The sequence below is a fragment of the Cuculus canorus genome, chromosome 3 (genome assembly GCF_017976375.1).
Source record: "Cuculus canorus isolate bCucCan1 chromosome 3, bCucCan1.pri, whole genome shotgun sequence".
Taxonomy (NCBI): Eukaryota; Metazoa; Chordata; class Aves; order Cuculiformes; family Cuculidae; genus Cuculus; species Cuculus canorus.
In genome coordinates, this window is record NC_071403.1 from 54,024,592 (window position 1) to 54,048,545 (window position 23,954).

Below are 23,954 nucleotides of genomic sequence, written 5' to 3' on the forward strand. Positions count from 1 at the left end.
TGTCTGCAAACCTACCGAGAGTGCACTCGATCCCCTTGCCCAGATCGCTGATAAAGATATCAAACAAGACTGACCCCAACAACGAGCCGTGGGGAATTCCGCTTGTGATTGACTGCCAATTAGATTTAACTCCTTTCACCACAATTCTCTGGGCTCAGCCAATCCAGCCAGTTTTTTTTACCCAAGAAGTACACCTGTCCAAGCCACGAGCAGGAGAAATTCCAGGAGAATGGTGTGGGAAACTGTGTCAAAGGCTTTACTACATTTTAGGTAGACAACACACACAAGCTTTCCCTCATCCACTAAGCGGGTGGCATTGTCATAGAAGGTGATTAGGTTAGTCAAGCAGGACCTGCATTCCATAAACCCATCCTGACTGGGGCTGATCACCTAGTTATCCCGTATGTGCTGCACGATAGTACTCAGAATGATCTGCTCCATAACCTTCCCCACCACCGAGGTCAGACCGACGGGCCTTTAGTTCTGTGGATCCTCCTTATATAGTACTTCTTGTAAATAAGTGTCACATTTTCTAATCTCCAGTCAACTGGGACCTCCCCAACTAGCCAGAACTGCTAGTAAGTGACAGAAAGTGGCTTGGTGAGCCCTTCCACCAATTCCTTCAGTATTGGTGTGTGGATTTCATCTGGCTCCATATAATTGTGTGTGTTTAGGTGGAGCAGGAGGTTGCTAACCATCTCCTCTTGGATCATGAGGGCTCCATTCTGCTCCTCGTCCCTGTCTTCCAACTCAGGGCCCTCATTAGCACCACATCCCTCCACTTGTCTTGGACATGTCTGATACTATTCCCATCTCCCTTCCACTCTAGTTTAAAGCCCTGCAGCCTCCTGAGCAATGATCCTCTTTCACCTTTGAGAAAGGTGAAACCCATCAGATGCCAATGAGCCTGGTGCTGTGCAAGCCATCCCATTATCGAAGAACCCAAAACTGCGGTGATGACACCCAGTCTTGGAGTTATGCATTAGTAGACTGTGTGTACCTGTTTCTTCCCATGTTGCTGCCTGCATCTCGAAGTAGAGAGGAGAAAACCTGTGCTCTCAATTCCCTTACTAGACACATTAAGGCCCTGAAGTCTCTTTTGACTGACCTTGGACTATGTTTTGCAGCTTCATCACATTCCACATGGAAGAGCAGCAACGGGTAACAGCCCAAGGGCTTTACCAGGCTAGGAAGTCTTAGCAATATCCTTAATGCAGGCCCCAGGGAGGCAGTAGACTTTCATAAGAGAAAGGTTTGTCTGACATATTGGACTCACGGTACCCCTCAGAAGGGAGTCACCTACAACTATAACCCGTCCTTTATTCCTTGTGGCCGTGGTCTTAATGCTGGGGGTAGGTCTTCCTGACCTTGGTGGCAAATCTGGAGCAGGTTGACCAACTCATCCATCCACTCACCCACCTCCAGGGCCTCATACTCATTCAAGTATAAAGCAACAGTCTACTCTGCTTCCTTTATTATCTACTTCTTGCCTCTGCAAAGTTCTCCTCACACTACCCAGGATGTAACCTCAATTTCAGAGGCATTATTACCTAGGATTTTTATTCCCTTAATTGACATCTCATTACAAAAGCAGTTGCCCCTTTTACATGCAAGAATATACACACATGCAGGTTTTAGTTGTCATCTCCCCAACTCCCATGTACAGAGGATCAATTTTGTCTTCTGTCCCTGTAACCACAAAGCATATCATCCTTTAAGCTGCAGGCACTGAGTCAGGTACTATTCAAAATGTTAATTGGCTATCAAATACTAAAAAATTTCTGCAGAAATAAGATTACCTTGCAGGGAAAAGTATATTATGCATATGAAAATAGAATATCTTCATCAAGACTTATTTGCAAACGTGTCCTAATAGAGGATGAATAGAAAGAAGAAAGTTTCAAGTAAGTCTCAGTTTCTATAGCTCAAATATTTTCTAGATGGGAGTGCTAAAAGCATCACAGTTGGGAACCCAAATCGCATCCTGATTTGTTAGATGAAAGGCCATAATGATTAAAAGCATTTGAAGACCAAGCTAAATACTTGCAGCCCTATGAGAAAAAAAAGCACAGCAGCACTACAAATACATAAAAAGTATATTAGCATCAAGGAATAGGAAGAGAACTGTTCAGAGACACTTGGAGAACAGCCACAGGCAAATCCAAGACTAAACACCAGAGAAGGTTGAGTTTTTATTTCCCCTATAAAAACAAATCCCACAAAAATTAGAATTCATACAGAAGCCTTCCATGAAGAACAGTGGGAATTTTCATCATCAAAACAGCTTCACTATAATTCACAAATTGTCCACAGTAGCCCTGAATGCTGCAGTAACACAGAGAAGAGACTGCAATATTCATGTGTACACAGTATACAAGTTTAAGATAGAAACAGCTATATATATAGAGCAAAACCTTGTCATTACCTTTGATTCAGATTAACCCAACAAGTGTTCATTTGGTCAGTGACTTCCTTCACCCTTCTTGTGTCATCGTCATGATACTCTCGAAGAAGTTTATTAGAAAGATCATTGAATGCAGCTACCGTGATGTCACCTCTATGCAAATCCTGTACGAGCAGCTAAAATGCAATAAGAACAAACATCAGAAGACAGACATAGAAAAATAGTTCCAAAATCACACTATTTTTCATGTTATGTATGTTATATTATAAAACCCCTTTTTAGAAAAAAAGAAACCGCATATTTTTGAGCTACAAGAAAAATACTTTTTTAAAAAATCTAAAAATACTATGTGTACTAACAATAAACCAACCAAAATACAAATAGGTGAGGGAAAATTACAATTGTAAGAACCACCAAAGGCTAGAAAAATCCTCTTTTGTATTTTATTGTAACAGTAGTAAACACTTCTGTATTTTTAGTACCATGAATAAGTTTAAATTATGATCATACTGATATAAGCAGCAGCTAAAGTAGCATAAGTGAAGTGGCAACATAAGAATTTCATTTCACCGTATTACGGATTTGCTTTTAAATTAAGAAAATACATTAGATGTGTTTGCTTATTTCAGGGGGTATTCATAAGGTGTCTTGACCTTACAGAATCCTGAATTCAAGGTAATTTCTAACTGAAAGAAATAGTATTTGCATATATATATGTCCAGTTGTATTTTGTGATCCCTGTACTCTATATATTTGGGCACAGGTATCATTTAATGTAAGAAAGGAAGGCAGACATAACAACAGTCCATTTCCAATCTTCTGCTCATCTTACAGAAAGATTATGTAAAGCAAGTTTAGTGCTTGCTGAAATAGCAAAGGCTCAGTGAGGAATCCTCGCCACCATACTCCATGCTTCTTTCCATACCTAACTGCACCCTTACATTGACAGGCTGAGGGAGTTGGGGTTGTTCATCCTGGAGAAGAGAAGGCTCCTGGGAGACCTTATAAAGCCTTCTCCTACTTGGAGAAGGCTACAAGAAAGCTGGAGAGGGATTTTTATTTTTTTTTTTTTTTTTTACAAAGGCATGTAGTGATAGGACCAGGCAGAGTGGCGAAAAATTGGAGAAGGAAAGATTTAGACTAGACATAAGGAAGAAATTCTTCATATCGAGGGCAGTGAGGCACTGGAACAAGTTGCCCAGGGCAGCTGTGAATGCCCCCTCCCTAGAAGTGTTCGAGGCCAGGTTGGATGGGACCTTGAGTAGCCTGGTCTGGTGAGAGGTGTCCTTGCCCATGGCAAGGATGTTGGAACTGGATGATTTTTAAGGTCCCTTCCAACCCAAACCATTCTATAATTCTATAATTGTCTCTTCTTGGATATACAAATATACCCACATACTTTTTTAAGTTATTATAGCCTCGTTCCAAATACTACACTGATAAGAGCCCCTCCTTGCTGATTTGTCTCTTTAGTTCTCATCCTATGCCACCTACAGCCTGCCCTTTTTCTGACAGTCACCAGGACAAAGGATATCAGACTTACTGATTTACCACAGCAGGTTTACTGTGATATGAAAAGCAGCAAAGATGGCATGGGACTAGGGCAGGGGGAAAAGTGCTGAATATGCCTGGCATTCATCAGTAGTGAAATTCAAGGTAATTTTAAATAACTTGGTCCATTCTAAACCATTTTTACAGATATACTAAACTACTGTCAATAGGCTGATATGAAATAATACACACTACATTCTGTAGCAGTATGATTAAACTTTTATCAGTCCAAAGTTCAAGCTTTTTGTGTAACATCATTTACTTGATTCTACACTATACTTACTTTAACAACACTTAGAAAAAAAAAGACATACATGTCACATGCTTCCTTCCCAGGGGGTGATTTTCAGGAAGTCATATATAAAAAGAGACAATTTAGACGATATCAGCTCCAAAAAGAGACAGAATTGCCAAATCAATCCTATAACTAAATTGCATATTTGCACATCAATTGAATATTGTAGCATTTCAAAGACTGAGGAGACTGGCAGGGAAGAAAGGTGTATACGGTCTTACTTTGCTGTCTGAAATCTGTTTGGCAAGCATCTCTCTGGGGGCCTGCAGGAGCATACGTAGACGGATCTCACACTGCTCCATAAGGTGCTCCATTTCCTGCCTCTGCTCATCCCACTGCATGCTGTCTGTCAGCATGCACTTCAGCTGCTGCTGCCGCATCTCCACGCCATGCTGGGTATTGTCCCACTGGTTCTTCACCTTCTCCACTACAGAGGACAATACAGATTATAAAACACTTGAGGCAAGAACGTAGCCGTAACTACCTCTAAATTCTCAGAACAAGAAGCGATAATATAATTCGTTCTCAAATACAATAGCTTCCATATTCAGTATTTTAGTTCACATAGTTTACACATTCACAAAAGCACATGTCAAATGCAGGCATTTGGCAGCCTCTTGTATAAGCAGATCAGTATACAGATAACTTAATCCTGCAACATTTCAAAGGTATTATTTTACTTCTAAAATACACACACTCGGAAGGCCACAGCTGCACTGCAAGTTTATGCCAGCAACAGGGCTCTAAGGAACACAATTTTACAGTGATGGCTATACTAGCATGTCACCTTTGTGCATCTGCAATTTAAACTACTGCAAACAAATAAACAAATACTGTTTAGATTAGGATAGCTTATATAAAGTGAACTAAGCTTTCTAGACCACAGTGCCTAGTGGCACCTGTACTATAATTTTGGCGAAGATGGAAACACACAAGTAACACTCTACTTTGGCACTTTCTTTCCAGCACAGGTTTCTACAGGCTTATGTAGATCGCACAGCAGAAGAGAGAAGTTATTGATCACACCTAATTTCCTACAAGTATCCCATTCCTCTCGCAGTCAAGTTACATTAAGTGATCAATAAACAGGCTTTAACCTTTAATAAACAAAGGATGAAAAAGACAGCATGGCAAGAGCCTAGGACAAATAACAGCACGTCAGGGAAAGTAGCAATTCTGCCCTCAGAGAAAAATGACTAGCATGACACCTTTCCCTAAATATTTACAGACAGTAAAAAAACATTTGAAAGATTTTAGAGGTGTAAACAGGTTTATTTAACTGTCATGACAGATACTAGGGATACTTCATATTACTAGAGGCAAAGAGTGAAAAAAAATGTACAAATACCAAAAAAAACCCTAATCTGGATTTCTTGAGTATATCAGTACTCTGAGCAGCAACAGGTAGGTTAGTATGTAGCATTAAGGATATAATTTTATTAGAAAGCACACTTGATACCCAGATCACTTCAATCTTCCATGAAGTAAAAATGCCAAAGGTTGTACTCAAGCTAAACCCATTTCAGTGAACTTTACCCTTTACTTTCTTTTTTTTAATTAACTTTTTATAAGCATACAAAGCCATTATGCTTGATCTGCTTGGGAAGATCCTTTAACTTTAATACATTCAACAATATCCTACTTAGTTTCACAAAGTTCTCAGACTGTGGCAGCAAAGCCCATTTGTCAGAGTAACTGTGTTGCAGGTGGACAAACCCAATGGTCTGTGCAATACAGATACATCAATTTCTACCCACAACTTTCAGATTAATTTTTATACATGACATAAGTCATGCTGAATGAGAACTTAGAAGAAAGCTTCAGTACCTCAACAGCAAATGTTTTCTTATTAAAATTGTAATAAAACAAACCAACCACAAAGACATTACTATACCGGATAAAGAGTATGTTCAAAAGAAACCAGCAGCTGCTGGGACATACCAGCAGTCTCACCAAGAAAGCAAAAGCAAAACCAGCAGGAGTGAAAAAAGGCTAAGCCCTGTGTGCTCACTAATGAACTGCAGTGAAGAAAACCTCTGAGGTATTTGGGGCCTCAGCAAAAAGCTGGACGGAAAAACATCCCTGAGAAACCACCGCCTACAACAGCAGCTTGGTCAAAATGGACAGATATTTGGTGTTTATACAGTACTATAGACAGAACCTCTTGATATATTTTTCCCTACTAGTAGTCAGGTTAACCTCACTTTGCACTGTTGACATATTTCCCCCCTCTTCCATCTCTGCCAAAGCAGGACAGGAAAATAGTGAAAATCTCGGTAGCCTCAGTGTTCAATGTAGTCAATAGTAAGGTTCCTAGATAAAGTTGCCAGGAATGTCAGTCTAGTATCAAAAGCAGAAAGACTGGAAAAAACTGCCAATGAGACTGTGTTTTTAACTCCTCATGTCCAAGCAGTAATTTGGGCAGGAAGTTATAGAGAAGGAAGCTTTTCTCTATTTTGGTGCTCCTAGCTATTTGTGTAATTAAGCTCCACCTAACAACATAAAAGGTCTATAGGAGTTTGTAGTACATTGATATATTCCCCTCAGCATATAAACAACAAGGTACATAAAGCAGTCCCGAGCTTCACCTTTCTTCAAAGGGAAAACTTTTCTTTACAAATGTCAGTAGCAAGAAAAAACTTCTGTTTTTTCATGTTTCATGACAGGTAGCAAAATCATCACCCATATCTAACATATGTACTGGAAGCTTCATCCATGGCAGCACACACAGCTTTTCTGTTCCCACCTCAGATGGACATGACTGTACGGGAATTCAGATTTTCAACATACAGTTCCTTTACTTCTTGGTCACCTTTCTCAAAGGATCAAAAATGTCTTGTGATTAACCAGATAGATCTCCCACTCATTGAACGACTCATGGACTATATAATTACTGTCCTCCAAGTTTCTACTTGACCCCTTGTTCTGAGTGGCTGCAAAACTGGCCCTTCAAGTTGTTCTAGCTTTTTTGGATCTGACTCCCCGACAAGTCCATAGCAAAGCTCCTGTAAATCTTAGGCAGCAGATGCCATCTCATCAGACCCTTTAACATTTCTGGGGGCTTTTTATCTGACCCCATTACCACCTCCAGTAAGTCTTAAAGACACCAAAGAAATCCATGTGAGTGTAGTAAAGGAAAATTGCATCACAGAGGAGAACACAGGGAAATATTACAGAAGTAAAAATGTAAAGATATTTCCTGCTGCACGAATTTTTTTTATTCTTAGCTCACGTGCTCAAAGAATATGCATAGTTTCTAGTTTTGTCAGTTGTATGTTTTCTTTCCTTAAGTACCACTAAAAGACACTTTCAAAGGGAGTGGGGACCTTTAAACCGGAAACTCAATTTTTCAAGTACGTATCAGTGACTTAAAAGCTCTAATTCTCAGGCAACAATTTCAAAACCATATACACAAAGTTAAGTGTCTTCAGTTAACACTTTTCACTATCTAGTACATAACATTTCAACAACAAGGATACAAGGTTAGTTCCTTTTATCAACAGAGAAAAGTACTCATCCCTAGGCCTGTAGCCATCAGTTAACTCAAATCCTTCATAAGGTATTTTGAAAATCAAGCAAAAAGTATTTACCATTGTACTTCAAAAAAATGCCAGTCAAGAAAACAAGCAGCAATTCTTGTTCCAAGAATTTTCATTAGACTGTTACAGTGAAAGGCTCTGAACTGCTAAGTTCTCACTTTGTTCAAAGAAGGCAACTTCAGCTATGCTCAAAATCAAGAGTGTATGAAGATCTTTATATGGTCATTGAAACACTATTTGCAAGCACAGAATGGGGAAACTTACATTTTTCCGTGATCACTGTCCTAATATCTGAACTGGAAGTTTTGTTTTTCAAATTCTGAGCCAATGTAAACACAGAATCAAGCTGCGGGTGCCGCTGTTCCAAATCTGCCTTTGTTATCTGTTGAGAATTAGGATATGATTTTCAGTCCAAAATGCAGAAGTTAGTTAACACCATCTGTATCATTTTTCGATAAAACAAAACATGTTTGCATCACCACAAGTATATAGCTTTATATATACAAGTATATCATTAATGTAATCCTTGCATTGTCACAGTATTACAGCACTGCTTTAAAAAGCAAAAAGTTCTGAATTAGTTACTGAAAATTCAGAGGTGAAGGTTAACCTGTACAAACCAGTCACTGCAGTCATCAAACAGTATTTTCCAATATTTATTTTTTACTCTCCCATAACTTATTTCCTCTTAAACAAGGTCCGATGATTTATGTTGGAGGGAGAAGGTGAAAAAAGGAGAGGTAGAACAAGAGAGAAGGAAAAGAACAGGAAGGAACAATCAGACGATATATAAAAAACAGTTCTCACTATGGCGATGTAAGAGAAGCAGATATCACTAGTATTAAACAGTAAAAAGAAAGCATTTCTGAAGTTACTGTGCATCACATTCTTTCAAATTCCAGATTACATTAGACACCCACAGAAACAGTTTAGCACTTGCTTAGCCTGCAGCTTTTCCTCTACAGTTACTCATGTTAATTGGTATCAAGTCAAAATGAACCTTAATGGCAGCATACATCTCAAATACTGCCCTTAGTCATAGTTCAGCCTAGAGTGAGCTATCAATAGAAACATTTACGTAAGAAGCATTTATGTTACAACTTTTAATCGTTTTAGCATCTCTATGGAAATCAGTTTAGTCTAACTACAACACAACAAAACTCATTAGAAACCACTAGACTGGATCATAAAGGTCACTCTCCAAAAAAATATAAAGCTACTCCAAAGATTTCAGCAAAAACTATCTCTACATTCCCAAAAGATGGCATCTATAAGATTTGCTTAAAACAAATAGCAGTGCTTATCTCACATAGGGACATGGGAAATCACAGGAAATAGCAGAGGGGAAACCAATGTAATATTAGCATTTGAAGTGTCGTTTTCAAGCTATTAATTTACTACATTTTTCTTTTTTTTTTTTTAAATTTCTTTACTGAATGTAGAACCTAATAAAGCGTAAGCCAATTTTCCCATCCACTAGCCTTCAAGAAACACATACCTTCATTCGTGCAATAGTCCGATTGATCTCATCAATATTTCCCACAGTGACTATGTTTGACTTGAGCATTTGGTCAATCAATACCAACCAGTCAGCCAGCTCAGTTGTAGTTTTATCCAGATCAGCAGGTGCAGAAAGTTCCAAAGCCTGCTGAGTCTGAACAGGAATTTCCAGTGAAGAAGATACTAGCACCACCTTTTGGACATCTGAAAGATTTGAAGGGTTTTGTTAAAGAAAAAAAAGTCATGGCTTCATATGCAGTTGTGGGCATTATAGGCTTTTTGAAATTCCTATAAATACGTAACCGCATCTACAGAGAAAGAAGAGCAAAAACTTGTATTCGAGGCATTTTTACCAGAAACTAAGTAATCAGAAATTCCTTTTTTTTTAAGGCTATTGTTTCATTGCACATCAAAGCATGTCAAAGACTCACTCAAATGATTCGGTCTAGATACAAAACAAACAGGAAGAAAACTTGCAAAGGTGAAATATCATTAAATCTAATGGAGTGAAGCTAAACACTTTGACATGAAAGATAATTGACCCTTATTAACCATAAAAAAAATCAAATTCATTCAAGATAACTGTCTAAAATTGTCTTCACTTCTGTTTTATGTGGCAGAAAGCTTTTCCTCCACTCTTGGGGGGAAAAACTCTTGGCTCAGAATTCTCTTAAGTACAGGTTGAGCTACTACAAAAGACTTCATGGACCTGGCAATACACAACTGTCCTAAGGAGCAACAGATGCCCACCAGCTCAGCTCAATCCTTTCTTTTTAACCTGACACTGCAAAGAAGCAACGAGTAGGATTCACTCCAGAAGGTGTGTTTGGTTGTGTTCTAGTTCCAAAAAAACACTAAATTATGTCAAGCTGGAGCATGACTATAACACACTTGCCTCAAGTAATGAAATACAGGAGCTTTACCTAAACACAAAAGGAAAACAAGATGAATCAAGGTTTTCAAAGGCTTAAACAAAAGCTGGTTTTTCTCCTCTAAATTGTCTACTGATGCTAAATGGTACTGATGCTAAATGGAGAAAAACTGGTAATTTACTCAAGTTCAACCAGCAAATTCTTTCAGGCAGGGGCTGTCTTTTTTACTTCGTTTTCTAAAGAGGAAACCTGGGCATCTCGTTCACATTCTGTATCTCCTGATCTGCTTCCAACAATTTGAAAAGATGGACAGTGTCACTGTCTGATACAAGAACTTATCATATTTAGACAGCTTGGCCTACAAGATCCAGGAACATAAGCATCTAGCTGATGAGAAAGATCTATCTGCATCCCCATTGAGCTACAAGACACAGAATGGCCTTTATTTAAAGGGCTGCAGAGAATCTGCATGCAGGAGGTACTTTGCAAATTATTAGCTGTAGGGAAATCTTGTAGTGAATCTTAATTGTTAAAAGGCACAAACACAAGACAAATCTACAGGAAAGCAGGCTGTCAGGAACACAGCTATTTTGGTTTTTATTCTATACCTAGTACACTGGATCCTGACAAGAAGGCATAAGTTTTAGTAAAATATTCATTCCCCCATTTCAAAAACCCTCAAGGGAATCCCAAAGGCCACCTCCATCCTCAACTGCAGAGGGATTTTTTTTCCTCTAACCCAACATTCCCTCTCTCCCATAGTAACACAGAGGTAGCCCCAAGTACAGCAATGGACAGCATTTTCCATTTGTCTAAATTCATAGGGAAAGTTTTCCCTTTTTGGATTATTTTTGACAGCAAACAGGATTTAACTCAATACAATTAAGAACAATAGGAGGACTGACAACTCACCAGAAGGCTTTGTCTGTGTAACAAGATGCGACTTCCCAAATGTCATCAGTTCTCTTACTCTGTCAGGCACTTCTCTGAAAACCTACAGCCCAGCAGAGAGGAATAAAAACAGTAAAACAACCTATATTAACAGCGAAAAAGTAACCACTTATTAAAAGACAGAATATTCTACTCCATGCTTGGTACCATGGCATGCCTCGGATATATTTCTCTGATTTTTTTCAAGTGATCATTTCAAATAATAAAAATTCCAAGAGGTACACAGAGCGTTATTTCAATACATTCCAGTGTCTTACATAAATCTTGGAGAGAAATAAATGAGCTGTTGTAGACAGGTTGTTTACATGCTTTTTACTGCCTAAGCATCAAAGCTTTAACTCATTATTTGAATACACTTTGAAGGAATCACCACGCAAAGCATCACTTTGTGGTTATCAGTTACAGGGAAACAGAAATAGGAAGTTAATTTAAAAAGAAAAAGTATTACCTTTAAACTCTATTGTAGTAATGATAAATTTGCCCACTTTACTTTTTAGAAGTTTTTAAAAGGCAGCAGATGGAAATTTAATGTACAAGGAGAGGGGGCAGAGAAAATCCCCATTTTTCATGGCTGAGTAGGTAAAAATGGATTTTTTTTTTCTTTCCCTAAAATATCAAAAGCACTTCCCCCAATAAAATCTTACCTCCCTGTTCCACAATATAATCCCAGATAATTCTATTCTTTTTTCACTTGCGTGTCCAGGCTCTGATTGAAAAAATCTAGTTTTATTTCAACCGGTGATTTTTTTCTTCTCATATTTACACCCACGAGACTGAACACTACAGTTAATAATTTGCAGCAATTACACTCAAGAAGAATCCCAGAGACACTTTGTTTTTTTCACTAAGGTTTACCACAGATATATGGAAAGGAAAACAACCATTCTGAGTACATCACTATTTTCAACCTCAGATACATAAGGCTGAAGAATTGCACACCTTATTCCACCTCACATTGAGAGACTGCAGGCAATCAGAAAGTCTGTCTTTTTCCTGAAGATCAACATTTTTATCCAAAAGCACTTCAGGTTCAGTTCTGTTCAGCCATTCCAGTTTGTCACCCTGTACTTCCATCGCTTCCCTTAAGACCTAAAAGGGACAGAGAATTTTAGACTGAAGCAAAACGCATATATGCTCAAGTAAAAGGGCGAAGCTTTCTTTTAACTTCAATATTTAGAAGTTTTCCTGTAAATTTATAACAAAAATCTTCCATTGAAGTTCCTACGCTCCTTCTAGAAATTGAAAGATTTAGTCTAATATCAATATTTACTGCTAATTGTAAAAAATCCATAAAACTGCAAATTACTAAGGTACTTATAAAGCTTCATATCATGCGTACGAATTCCTGCCTTACAAGATACTGCTGTTTGATCACCTCTGGATTCATCACATGTAGCCAAAAGGAAATAAATCACATAAAGGTACTTTACTCTTAAGGATAGGTACTCTAAAGATATTTAAAACCTAAAAACTTGACAACCTGATTATGATCAACCTCCCAAAGCTTTCTTTCTCTTTAAACATGAAAGTGCAGGTCAGATCCTGCAATAAAAAAAGCTTCTGCTGGATTCCTAGTGATTGTAAATCAACTCTGCTTTGCCAATATACCACAAGCTCAGTGGAGTAGGAATCAAAAATTGTTTTTAAATCACTAGAAATAAAAAGTTACAATAGCAAGTACACATATCTATCCACCTCAATATTTACACTAACCTGTGTTACACAGGTACTGTGGAGGTGTGCATAGTAAAGGGACAGGAACACAGACCTGGAAGGGAGGTGACTGAACAGAGCACCCTGCTACACTAAACACCACATAAAAAAAGTGCCTTTCCTAAATTTTCAAAGTTCTGCCTTAAAAGAATGACATTTTTAAACACTTCATATCCTTTTAAATTGAAGGCTGCTCCAGAAGCTCTACTTAGAAATCTTCTTCTCATTCCCAAACTGTACTTATTCCTGGTTGATCAGTTAACATATTATTCCCACTTCCCTAATACCAGCCTTTAGTTAATAGGTCATCATCTCTATGCTTTCTTATTCTCAACATCATATCCCCTCTTCTCCTCCTTTATGTGACAAAGTAAGCTCCAAGTTTCTTTTCAGATGAGTTCTCCACCCTCCTGAACAACCTTACTTCAGTACTTATTCTGTTGCAAACTCGCCTTTCCTTAACATACACAAACAAAACAGCTCATTCCTACTTTCAGAGCCAAATTGGTAGTTAATTCCCTGCCAGTGTTTCTCTAGCAAATTCTGTTCTTTTTTTGCTTATTCCAGTTCTACCTTTCACTTCAGGCATCTATATGAAGGTAGATGACAAGAAAAATTTTCATGATAGTCAGACAGGCAATATTCAACAGCTTCAACACAATTTGTTTACACCAACAGCTACAACCACTTCACATCACCTATACACATTTGTTGGAAGTTCAAGCCTTTCCACCCTATTTGGTCTAAAAGAGGTGGTTTGGGTTTTTTCTTGTTCAAATGGGTTTTTGTTGTTTGTGTTTTTTTTCTTTTTCTTTATTTACTAATCATTAAAAAATGAGCAAGCAGAGGTTTGCTGGATTGACTGTTCCTTCCATTCTTTTAGGATTCCAGAAACACTCTTTCACACATCCTACAAACCAGAAATATTTGTGGTCAACGCCAGACAAAATAAACAAGAAAAATACACACACGCATATGCACTCAAGTTACTTATAACAACCAAACCTCATAGTTTAAAAAGCAGGTTAAGCAAAATTTTACACATGTAACAAAGTACTAAAGCTGCCCAGGAAATGGGAGTATGGCACTCACTTTTTTAAGCTTATTGGCTTTTTGCTAAAGTGTTGGCAAGTATAAAGTTGACTTGGTGACATCTCCAGTGAAATTCCACTTACTAATTTTTACCAGTGGTAAATATTTCTCACTTTCTGATACATAGCCCCAATCTTTCAGCTAGATAACAGTTATAAACCCAAAACCAACTCCATTAAGAAGCATCGAGTGTCTGTGTAAGTAATCTCACAAAACAGTCTCGTACAAGCCTAATATTTCTTTGGCTATTTACAATGTGAAAATTCCCCTCCCCAAAAGCCGGGTCCTGATGCTTTGCGTAAGATAAACACGCTAATCAATCTTGCCTGTAACTCTCGCAGTTTTTCTTCATGGTTGAACATAAATCTTGTGTCCAGAGCATTTTCTACATTTTCCAACCAGCAACGCAGCTCATCAAGCTTCCTCCTGTACTCTATCAGCTGCTGATTCTCTCCTTTTAGCCTTATAAAAAGGAAAAAAAAATCCACATGCATTTCCACAGCAAATACAGCATGTCAGTCCTACGTTACTTTTGATGCAACATAGTCAAAGTGTTTTTGAGTGACTGCAGCATTTTAAAGGTTTCATTCTAGTACTCAAAGAATTCTATACTCGTCACTGAAGTGCAAGATGCTTGCAAATTAATGCTACTCCCTTAAAAAACGAACTTCAGTTCTAAAGTCACAAAATAGACTTTTAAAAGTCTACAGAAAACATTAAACAAGTGACAGTACACCACCACCTTCAGGCCTAATCACTGTAAGCCACTACAAGGCCACTGTTAATGAAAGCATTAAAAGTGTCCCTAAATGCTCCAAGGCAAAATTCCCTAAGTTACAAAGCTTTAAGGGAACTTCTCAAGCCAAGTAAGAAAAATCTTATTGCATTTTTAAATATATCAGGAGATGTTACAAATATATAATTATATAAATAGCTTCCAAAAATATCTATTCATTCCAAGGACTTATCCTTACACATTTTCTAGAACCAAGAGAGGTGTCTTCCTTTTGTTCCCAGAAACACTGAAAATTTATATATTTATCTCAGGTAACCTTGCTCTTTTGAAGTAAATTCAAGACTTCAAAATTGACTTCAATTTTGTTCCTAAAATATCTAGTAAGGTGGATTAAATTGTTGCAAATCCAGACCTAGAGAACTTACAGTATTGTAAAAATTCAAGTACAAGTGTTTTAATTAGCGTAGCTTTGAGAATGCAAAAGTAGAAATCAAGGTAATGTAGTTATAGTTCAGCTTCAGACAGAGAAAGTAGCTGAGTTTTACTTCCTATAGTGGTCTGGTTTAGCAATAAAACTATTTTAAAAACAAAGGAAAATCATAAGAAAAGAAATGTTGTGGTTGTCATTTGGTGGGTTGTGTTAAACACAGACTCAACCAAGCAGTCAATTGCAGCTGCATTTATGGGAAATTGGTTCTAGAAGACAGTTCAAAACACAGGTGTCTGAATGTCAGGAAAATTCAGATTAATGACAGCATGCAATAGCACTACTTCTCCCAGAATCTTCTAAATGAGATTCTCCTCATTACATCTAGTCAGATATCCAAATTTTTGATTAACTTATTACCTCTGTTGTCTGTCCATGACCTCCGCAGTGATTGCTTTCCAGCGTCTATTCAATCCTGCCAGCTTCTCCTGCAGGAAGCTCCCATCTGTAGCCGACAATTTCTGTATGATCCCTTCCCCAGTTCTGTTCAAGGCTGAAACACTGGTCTGATGGCTGCTCACTCCTTCTTCAAGTTCCTGTCAGAAACATGAAAGCCACACAGAATTTTATTACTGACCTAAGGTGACTTTGATCTGTGGCTCATAATATGCAGGATGAATCCTAGATGCATATTATTTTAATAAAAAGGGCACTTAAAACCATCTTGCTTAAAAATTGGAAGCTGTTGATTTATTAAGAGTCTGTCATTGCATCTAGTTCAGTTTTCTAATGAGTGTCAAAAGGTGACACAGAATAGGCTGTCGAATACTACTTAGGATCACAAGAATTTATTTAAACCATCAATGCTAGAGTCCACATTCATATTTGTTTTCTTTCTTCTTAATATACAGCACTTCCTGGTAGTGCTAACAGATGGTGTAATTTTTTTTTTTTAACCAGCTCTTATCATAACCTATGCCCTTGACTATTTCCATAACTTAAACAGTATTTTACCTAGGATAATAAAGGCTGTGCTGCCATGGTCCCCAGACATCACAAGAAATGCATGAAATTGAAGGAAGTCAAAAGATGTCAGGATCAAATCTTCAAATATCCCTAACCACTACAAAAACCTTACATTGTTAGCAATACTTTCCTAGCAACTAGATCAGGAGCGAGTCGATTCAAGAAGGGAAATGCCCTAGAAGAAAACTCGGAGCAGCAACAAGGGAAAAACACAAGCCGTATGTTAGGTAGAAACATCTCTTTAGCAACACATACCTAAAACTCAAACCACCATTATTCTCAAAAGGAAAAAAAAACCCTAGTTCTTAAAGTCATGTTTTCTTCTCCTTCTTTAGGAGGAAGTAAAGGAGTTCAGCTAAACAGAAAAGTCAGCTCTTTCATAATGATGAGCTAGAAAAATAATCAGGGAGTTAAATTCCAGAACTGAAGTCTGAAACAATCAAACCTAAGACATCTGTAATTGGAATCATCTTTTTCCTGATTGCTTATACAAGCAGGAAATTGCAGTCGTTAGTATAAAAATAGAAATTGGCTAAGTTATAGTTGACCATTGTTAGAGTCTATTTTTTTAATTATGAGTAGAAAGTGAAACAATACACTATTTTTAACTGCTTAACACTTTTAAAGCTGTAACAAAACATATTTAATAACCAAAATTATGCCAACACTTGGATTACGGAAATATCACAAACCTATCAATACTAAGAGTCATCATAACATCTCACACTATAAGCAGGAGTTGTTGTCTTCCAATAATCATTTTAAACTTCAACTGAAAGAAATTTTAAGTCAGGAATCTTAAAATATAATTGCATAGCCTCATTTCAAATCTATATGTCTATATAGAGAACTAGAATTTTAGACAAAAACAAGGCTTTTTCCAAGTTGCTCGCTTTCTGCACAAATCACACATACCTGCTGATGCAGTCCAGCTGTCTGCAGCTCCAGGCTGCCATCTGGACCACGGGCATCGGCTAATAACACTTCAGCTTCCGTTATCCAGTGGGAAAGGTCATTGAGATCACAGTGGAACTGCCTCCACATCTCAATCGCTCTATCAAAGCAACTGTTTGAAAACAAAGCATTGGAAAATTATCCAAACAGTTTTGGTGAAAAAGCTAAGATTCCTACTCCAGTGAGTTTGAAACTTTCCTGCCAAACCCAGAAAGGCCAGCATACAGCCTGGTTAAAGCCTCAATACTGACGGCTTCCTGACCTAGTAACAGCTGTAAAAAGCCATCAGCACAGACTGTCATTAACTTCCAGCTGAAGGAAAAAAGGGCAGTCCTAAGCAAATTTTTGTTTCTATCACTTAAAAAATAAAGATTGATTAGCTGCATCAAATTGGTCTGCAGAACCCTTTTTTCTTTATTATAAAAAAGTTGAGGTATCAGTGTAGAATATGAAATGATTAATTGCTCAGATTTTTTAATTCATAAACCATAGGGTACTGGTGGCTGGAATTTAATAAGCGAAGGTGATTTTGATTATATAGAACTGGCTGTATTACCAGTGGGCCTGCATAAGTAGGTCTTATACAATTTAATCACACAATAATTTACCAGACATTTCATTATTATTACCATCTTCGCAGCCTTAAATTAATGCGTAGCTTAACTTGAAGGGCAAATTCTTTGCCATGGAATAGGCTAAATTATTACAGTCAGAAGGTTGCTTTGAACTAAAATGAGAGATCCTCTATGTTAACGAATGAACAAAACCCACCCATAAATGTTAAATAAAACCATGACAGGAATAGAGAAAGTGGCCTGCTTTCTATTTTTACATTATTAACTTTATGTTAGCATTCTAAAGCAAACACGACAGATGTCTTGAAGGATAACATGAAATCTACATCAATGCCAACAGGCTAGAAAGTATCCCATGCCAATCTAATAAAAAAATACTCTTGAAAGACATAGGAAGGCCAGGTCTCCTCCCGCTCAGAGGACCTCTAAGGTGACAGAGGAAAGACCTCATCTGCAGGCCATTATTTTTGTCTTAAACAATTCCAATAGCAAAGTCTCCAGCATTACCACTTAAAAACAGACGGGACATGAAATTAGCAGCATAACAGTGAAGATATCCAAAACCAAACTTCAAAGAGCTACCATTACACCTCTCTCTTTCACTAATTAAATTCAACAATCCAGAATTCCTAGTGAAATTATTTTCATCGAAATTATGTCATTTTTAAAGACATTCATATTTTTTGGCACTTACACGGCTTTTTTGTTACTATAGTTCTTCATGTGACCAATTCTAGAAAAGAAGAAAGCCTTAAAAATCTCTATTTAAATTTTTCTGATCCTACCTCCTTGTTCTATTTTCAATTTCTTGCACACGTCTCAATTCATTAAACTAGACCAACCTGCAGGCTGACCTCAAATTTCATTCTCACTTTATTTGTCAGGTACATTTTACTCTAACTGAACATATTGTCTCACCACAGTATCTCATTCCACACTTTATGAGAAGAGATATTCTAAAGCACTTAAAATAGCTCAAAATAATATTTTATTGGCTACCTTCAAAATGCAAGTTTCTGGGCAAGTTTTTAACATGTCACTTTTTCAGATTCCAGAACTTTAAAACTTCAGAGAAGAGGTTGGTATTTAATTTCTGCTGTTTCTGATGCCAGCCTGCAGTTCCATCAGCATTTTGAGCAACGAGACAAAGTTTCAGTTTGGTTTTGAGTGAGATGTACATACTGCTGTTTCACTACAGACTTCTCAGCTCTAAGATAAAAGCATTCAAGTCCTGTCACTACAGTACTGAGACTTGGCCACCCCTTGTCTCGTCTTCCACTTGCTTTCAAACCATAGCTCATTCTCAAGTCATCAACACTTTTAGCACTGGGGGAAAGCCCATGGCAGAAGCAGAACTGGCAAACCAGCATTGTTACAAACAGCTCAAAAAGGCATTAAGTCCACATTTTACTTCATACATATGTGGAAGCCAAACTCAAGTGAAGCAGATTTAAGCAAAGCTTTTAAGTGTTTGACAAGTACTGTCTAATGCAACTTGCGCTCAGCTACCTCAGAGATTTTATCAAGAGATTAACTACTTAGTTGGCACTCAATCACAAAATCATTACTGCCTCTGAAAACTAAATCAATCTTGCCAGACTTCAGATGCTGTTTCTACTATTTCTGTCAAAATTTCCACCCACTCCGGAAAAAAAAAAAGCCAGAGACACTTAAGGAGATAGCAATCTAACTCTCTTGCTTATGCTTAGGGCAACACTGGTAAAAGAAAGAATAAACTTGGTTAAAAATTCTTCTTTTAACAGAGCTTAAGAATACTAATGCCAAAATACAGTATTTTAATATTGTCCTCAAAGTATATCCTATTAAAATTGTAGCAGTTCATCTATTCAGGAAGCTACGTACCGTTTTATCTTACATTACTAATCCAGCAGTCCCTTTTCTATGAAAATTGAGCCCAATATTATTCTTGCTAGGATACAGAGCTTCACAAACTTTAAAGTTCAGGATTAATTTGTATTCAGTGAACCAACTGAGGAGGCAATCTGGTACATTTTGCCAGCTAATCATAAACATTGAAATTACCCTGATACACTTACCTTTTTCAACAGGAAGACTAGATTTCTGGTTAACTCTAGCTACTTAATGAACCAAAATTTAGGTAGTAAATGCAATTGTACTCATACTATCAGTTTAAACCTTCCAATTAAGGTACGCGATGGGGGAAGGGGGACGTAACTAAAGCTTATTTGATGTCCTATCTAAAAGACAACAAAATAGCTGCAAGCACATAGATACAGACAGGCACCAGATTCTGAAGTTATCTCCAAGTATGGCAGGTGAACATGGGCAGCCAGCAAGAGCACAGAAAGTGGCACCCAGTGGGCACCATTATTTGTTCCCGAATTTAAAAGAAACGTGAAAAAGCATCTGCTGAGCAATTAGAAATCTTGATGCTTCACTGGTTCAGTGGCCCAGAATTTCTGGAAGCCTCTGCTTAGTCAATACCTGATTTTTATATTGTTTTACACAATTTCTATACCAGCAATAACCTTTCACTGCTCATTAAAAAGTAAATATTGTAAAGGCAAATTAACTAGAGTAGGAGCCTTTGAATTTAATTTTAAGTTTCATAAAATAATTCTCAGGCACTAAGGGTTTTTTGCATAACAGCAATCTCACCGTCTATTGCTGTCTGCAATGTGAGTAGTAGCAGCTTAGTAGTAATGCTGTGAACGCAGTTTCATACTTTCACCAATTCCAACTTAAAAAGCCTTTCTGACACTTTTCCAAGTCTGATAAAGCAGTATTCAGTTAGTTTCTAAACACTGGAAGATGTTTCAGGTAAGGCATTTTCAGTTTATAATATCTTCTGTAAAGGGCAGGAAGAAATAACAGACTAAACATTTTTCTCTCTGCTTTTTTTGGTTTAAGTGAAATTACAGCTATTAGATTTTTGTGAAAAGGAAATAGAAAATCTATTTTTCATAAGCACTGATTTCAATATTCTTTTGTTATCTCAACCATAAAATTTTCTTGTATTGTTAACTCCAATTTTCAACTTTCAGCAACAATAAAAAAAATGCTTTATTTTAAAGACTCCATCCCTACAAACTCCTTCCCCTCCTTCAAAAATAGCCTTGAATTCTTTAAAAGCTGTCCTATTCAAAAATTTTCTTCTAGAACTCAGCTTTGTGATAGTTTTACAAAACAAACAAAAGTGTTTTATAATGCAACTATTCTATTTTATAAAGTAAAATACAATCAGCTTCATAAAGGCACCCAAACTACAATTTGCATGTTAACTGTTTCAACATTCATTAATTCTGGCAATCGTTGTGCAATACTAACATATTAAAGCTGATCACTCTCGAACTATCTATATCATTAGAGTACATTTGTAAAATACTTAAGTACATAAAATAATTACTACACTGGCACAGAAACCGAACATCCTTGACTTACCACTTTCGGTCATTGTACATTCTATTAATTCTATCCCATTCTGCATTCAGCTGGGTTAGTGCATCTCCTATTTGTATTGCCTCAGGTCCAGACGCTTCTAATATAACATCAGGCTGCTTCTCATGTATGACTGCAATTTGATCCCCAAGTTTATCCAAAACATCTTTTATGTTCTGCAAGCAAAGTAATGACACAAGCCATTAGTAAAGTCAACACCAGCAAGAAATAAGAAACACTGGAAAAAATGTAAAAGTAATCGCTTCAAAATACTGTTCCAAAACGCAACATCTACAATAAGATTACGACCATCAGCATAAGCAGTTTACAGATTAAATCAGTTTTAGCAACTTAACTGAATGGTCCATCACTTTTTTGAGAACATCCTTCACATTTTATGAAGAGGATAAAATATTCTGTATATTCAACCTGGTTTTGAGGCAAGAGGCATACCATACTTCTCTAAACAGCCATAACTTCATTATTAAACAATTATTGCAGATCATGAAGACACTGTACATATTCCTTCATGTAAAAAATGAGCCACAAAGTGTGACTTTATTATGCTTCACAACCTCCTATATTCACAGAACTGCAAAAATATAAGCTACATAAAAGTTCTGGATTTAAATTATTTAAGTAAAAGCAATCTGGCTCAAATATCATTGAACTATGATACGAAAATAGCTTTAAACTAGTTGCTGTTTTAAGGTTGCCTTGTTTTTCAGAGGATAGTCCATGTAAATTGTGGAATTTACCTATCTTTTCAAATTTCAAACAGTAGCATTTTCTAAAAATTCTACGCTCTATTTGCTTCCTCTGAAACCATCCTTAGAATATATCAAAATTTCAGTATCAGATATCTGAGACATGCACTGAAATGAAGCGTTTTAAATGCCTTGTAACAAACATTCCTAATTGCACTTAAGGGAGCAGAGAGGCAGAGTAAACAGGGACAAGAGAATCTCATCAACAAAACAGAAGAGACACCCACTTTGTCAAAGGTTAGCATCATTCCTCTCTTTGCTGTTGAAAACCACGCCAACGCAAATGAAAAATGAAAGCACGTACACAGCATGGAGAAAAGCAGATCAAAAAAGTGGACTGAAATTCTGATGAGCTTTTAAAGGATCTGTATAACAGCTGCAGAAACGGCTAACCCAGCACTAGGTGAGAGACAAAGCCTGACTACCTCAAATGTAAGGACACAGACCTCACTGGTTCCCAACCCACAGAGGTACATCTACAGTGCACTACATCATTTGCAGTTCCCAACTCCAATGAATGTTTTGTGTGGCAATCTCTGTATTATGCTACTTTGCATGCTCAAAATTAATCAGGAGTCTAATTACTACAATAAATACTTCCAAGCATACGTTCTTCATGTCCTTTTGAAGAATGGAAAATCTTTAACTACTTCCCCATCATTAATCACACATGTAAATCCACTGGCTGGCAAGGACCTGTAGGAGCTTAAAATCGAGCATATATTGATGCTTTCCTAATCAGAACAGACACACAGAACAGAACACAAGTCTTATAGGCTCATATATAGCTTCATACAAAAAACAAGAATCTCCCCCTTTCTTCCTCTTCCCATGTGAGCAATTGTTTTCACATGACAGAACAGCAGCTGCATTAAAGGAGACCAAGCAGGATCATAAGGAGATTGGCTTTAGCAATTCTCTACATATAACAGAGTACACAATGAAAAACAGTTTCTCCAACAGAAGAAATCAATCCCTTCTCTTCCTCCCCCAACCCACTACCCAGCTTCCATGCTATTCCATTCTGTATCCAGATTCTGCATAACAACAAACAACCACAAAACTGTCTCATCATTTAATTCTCAGTGCATATTGATGCAGTATATTCTGAACAAAAGATACAAATACAGCCATACAGTTGCAGAAGTGGTCTTTTTAATTCTGCTATTCCCTCCTCCCATTCTTTCCTCTGAATATAATGCTTAGGCATGCAGTACCTTCAGTGCATCTTCTTGAGTTGAAAAATCCTCGTAGATGCCAGTATTTAGCTCTGGTGCATTCAGCAGCAGTTCAACATCAGCCATGGCCAGCAAGACTTTGTTGATTTCAACCAAGTATTCAGTTGAAAAAGGCAAGGTCCTAACCCCTGCAGCAAAGTGGCCTTTTAACCTCTGCTGGACAGGGATTGCCTAAAAACATGAAAGTTCATTTTATATTTCAAAGTTCAAGCAATTTTATGAAAACAAATAAATAAGTAGACTATATTCAGAGTAAGTATTTTTCTACTCCAAGAGACAGAACAAAGGCCTTTCTAGCATAAATTCAGAATGCTGCAAGTCCAGCAGAGAACTCCATTTTTTAAAAAGTAGACATCATACCTAACAATGGCTCTGGATTATTCTTTATTAAAACTCTGGTGAGTGGGAAGAGCAGTGCTGATTCTGTCACCGTTTCCAGAAATACACTTCTTGATCAAGCCTGTATCCAGTCGTCATTACAACTCAGTCTGCTTCCTTTATTAAGGACTACCAGAAGTTACCCTTTTACTGAAGCAAACCTTCTCCCTGACATTCTTTTCAATAAGCATCAACACACACATTTCCCAACCAATTTTTCAATAAGTTAGTGCTCTATCAGTAACACAATATGTTTTTGCAGCAATAAGAGACACTAACTCCTCAAGCGCTTGGCAACTGTTATCTGCTCTGACTGTAACACAAGGCTATACAGCCAAGTCCTATGTTAGCAGACAAGAAAGCAAGAATGGTAATTTAATGCAGCTTTTTCTTGAATCATCAACGATGGCCTGGATTTGAAGGATTAGGAAGCCAACTGCAAGAGGCTACAATCTGCCATGTCCGGCAAAGACAGCAGAGGTAGATGAAGCAGATACTCCAAGGACTGAAAGCATT

General features: G+C 37.4%; 1 protein-coding gene across 3 annotated transcripts in view; it reads right to left on the reverse strand.

The window, feature by feature from the left end:
* The window catches only part of UTRN (utrophin), a 336,261-nt gene that overhangs the window by 207,202 nt on the left and 105,105 nt on the right, over positions 1 to 23,954 (reverse strand). For all 3 annotated transcript variants that reach the window (XM_054061674.1, XM_054061672.1, XM_054061671.1), the window contains 11 exons: positions 23,040 to 23,231; positions 21,059 to 21,231; positions 17,022 to 17,172; positions 15,501 to 15,676; positions 14,244 to 14,379; positions 12,052 to 12,201; positions 11,074 to 11,155; positions 9,288 to 9,493; positions 8,054 to 8,171; positions 4,472 to 4,677; positions 2,426 to 2,580 (listed from right to left, as the gene is read on the reverse strand). In XM_054061674.1, the coding sequence (XP_053917649.1) occupies positions 2,426 to 2,580; positions 4,472 to 4,677; positions 8,054 to 8,171; positions 9,288 to 9,493; positions 11,074 to 11,155; positions 12,052 to 12,201; positions 14,244 to 14,379; positions 15,501 to 15,676; positions 17,022 to 17,172; positions 21,059 to 21,231; positions 23,040 to 23,231 (1,745 nt within the window). The remainder of the gene's footprint in view (positions 1 to 2,425; positions 2,581 to 4,471; positions 4,678 to 8,053; positions 8,172 to 9,287; positions 9,494 to 11,073; positions 11,156 to 12,051; positions 12,202 to 14,243; positions 14,380 to 15,500; positions 15,677 to 17,021; positions 17,173 to 21,058; positions 21,232 to 23,039; positions 23,232 to 23,954) is intronic.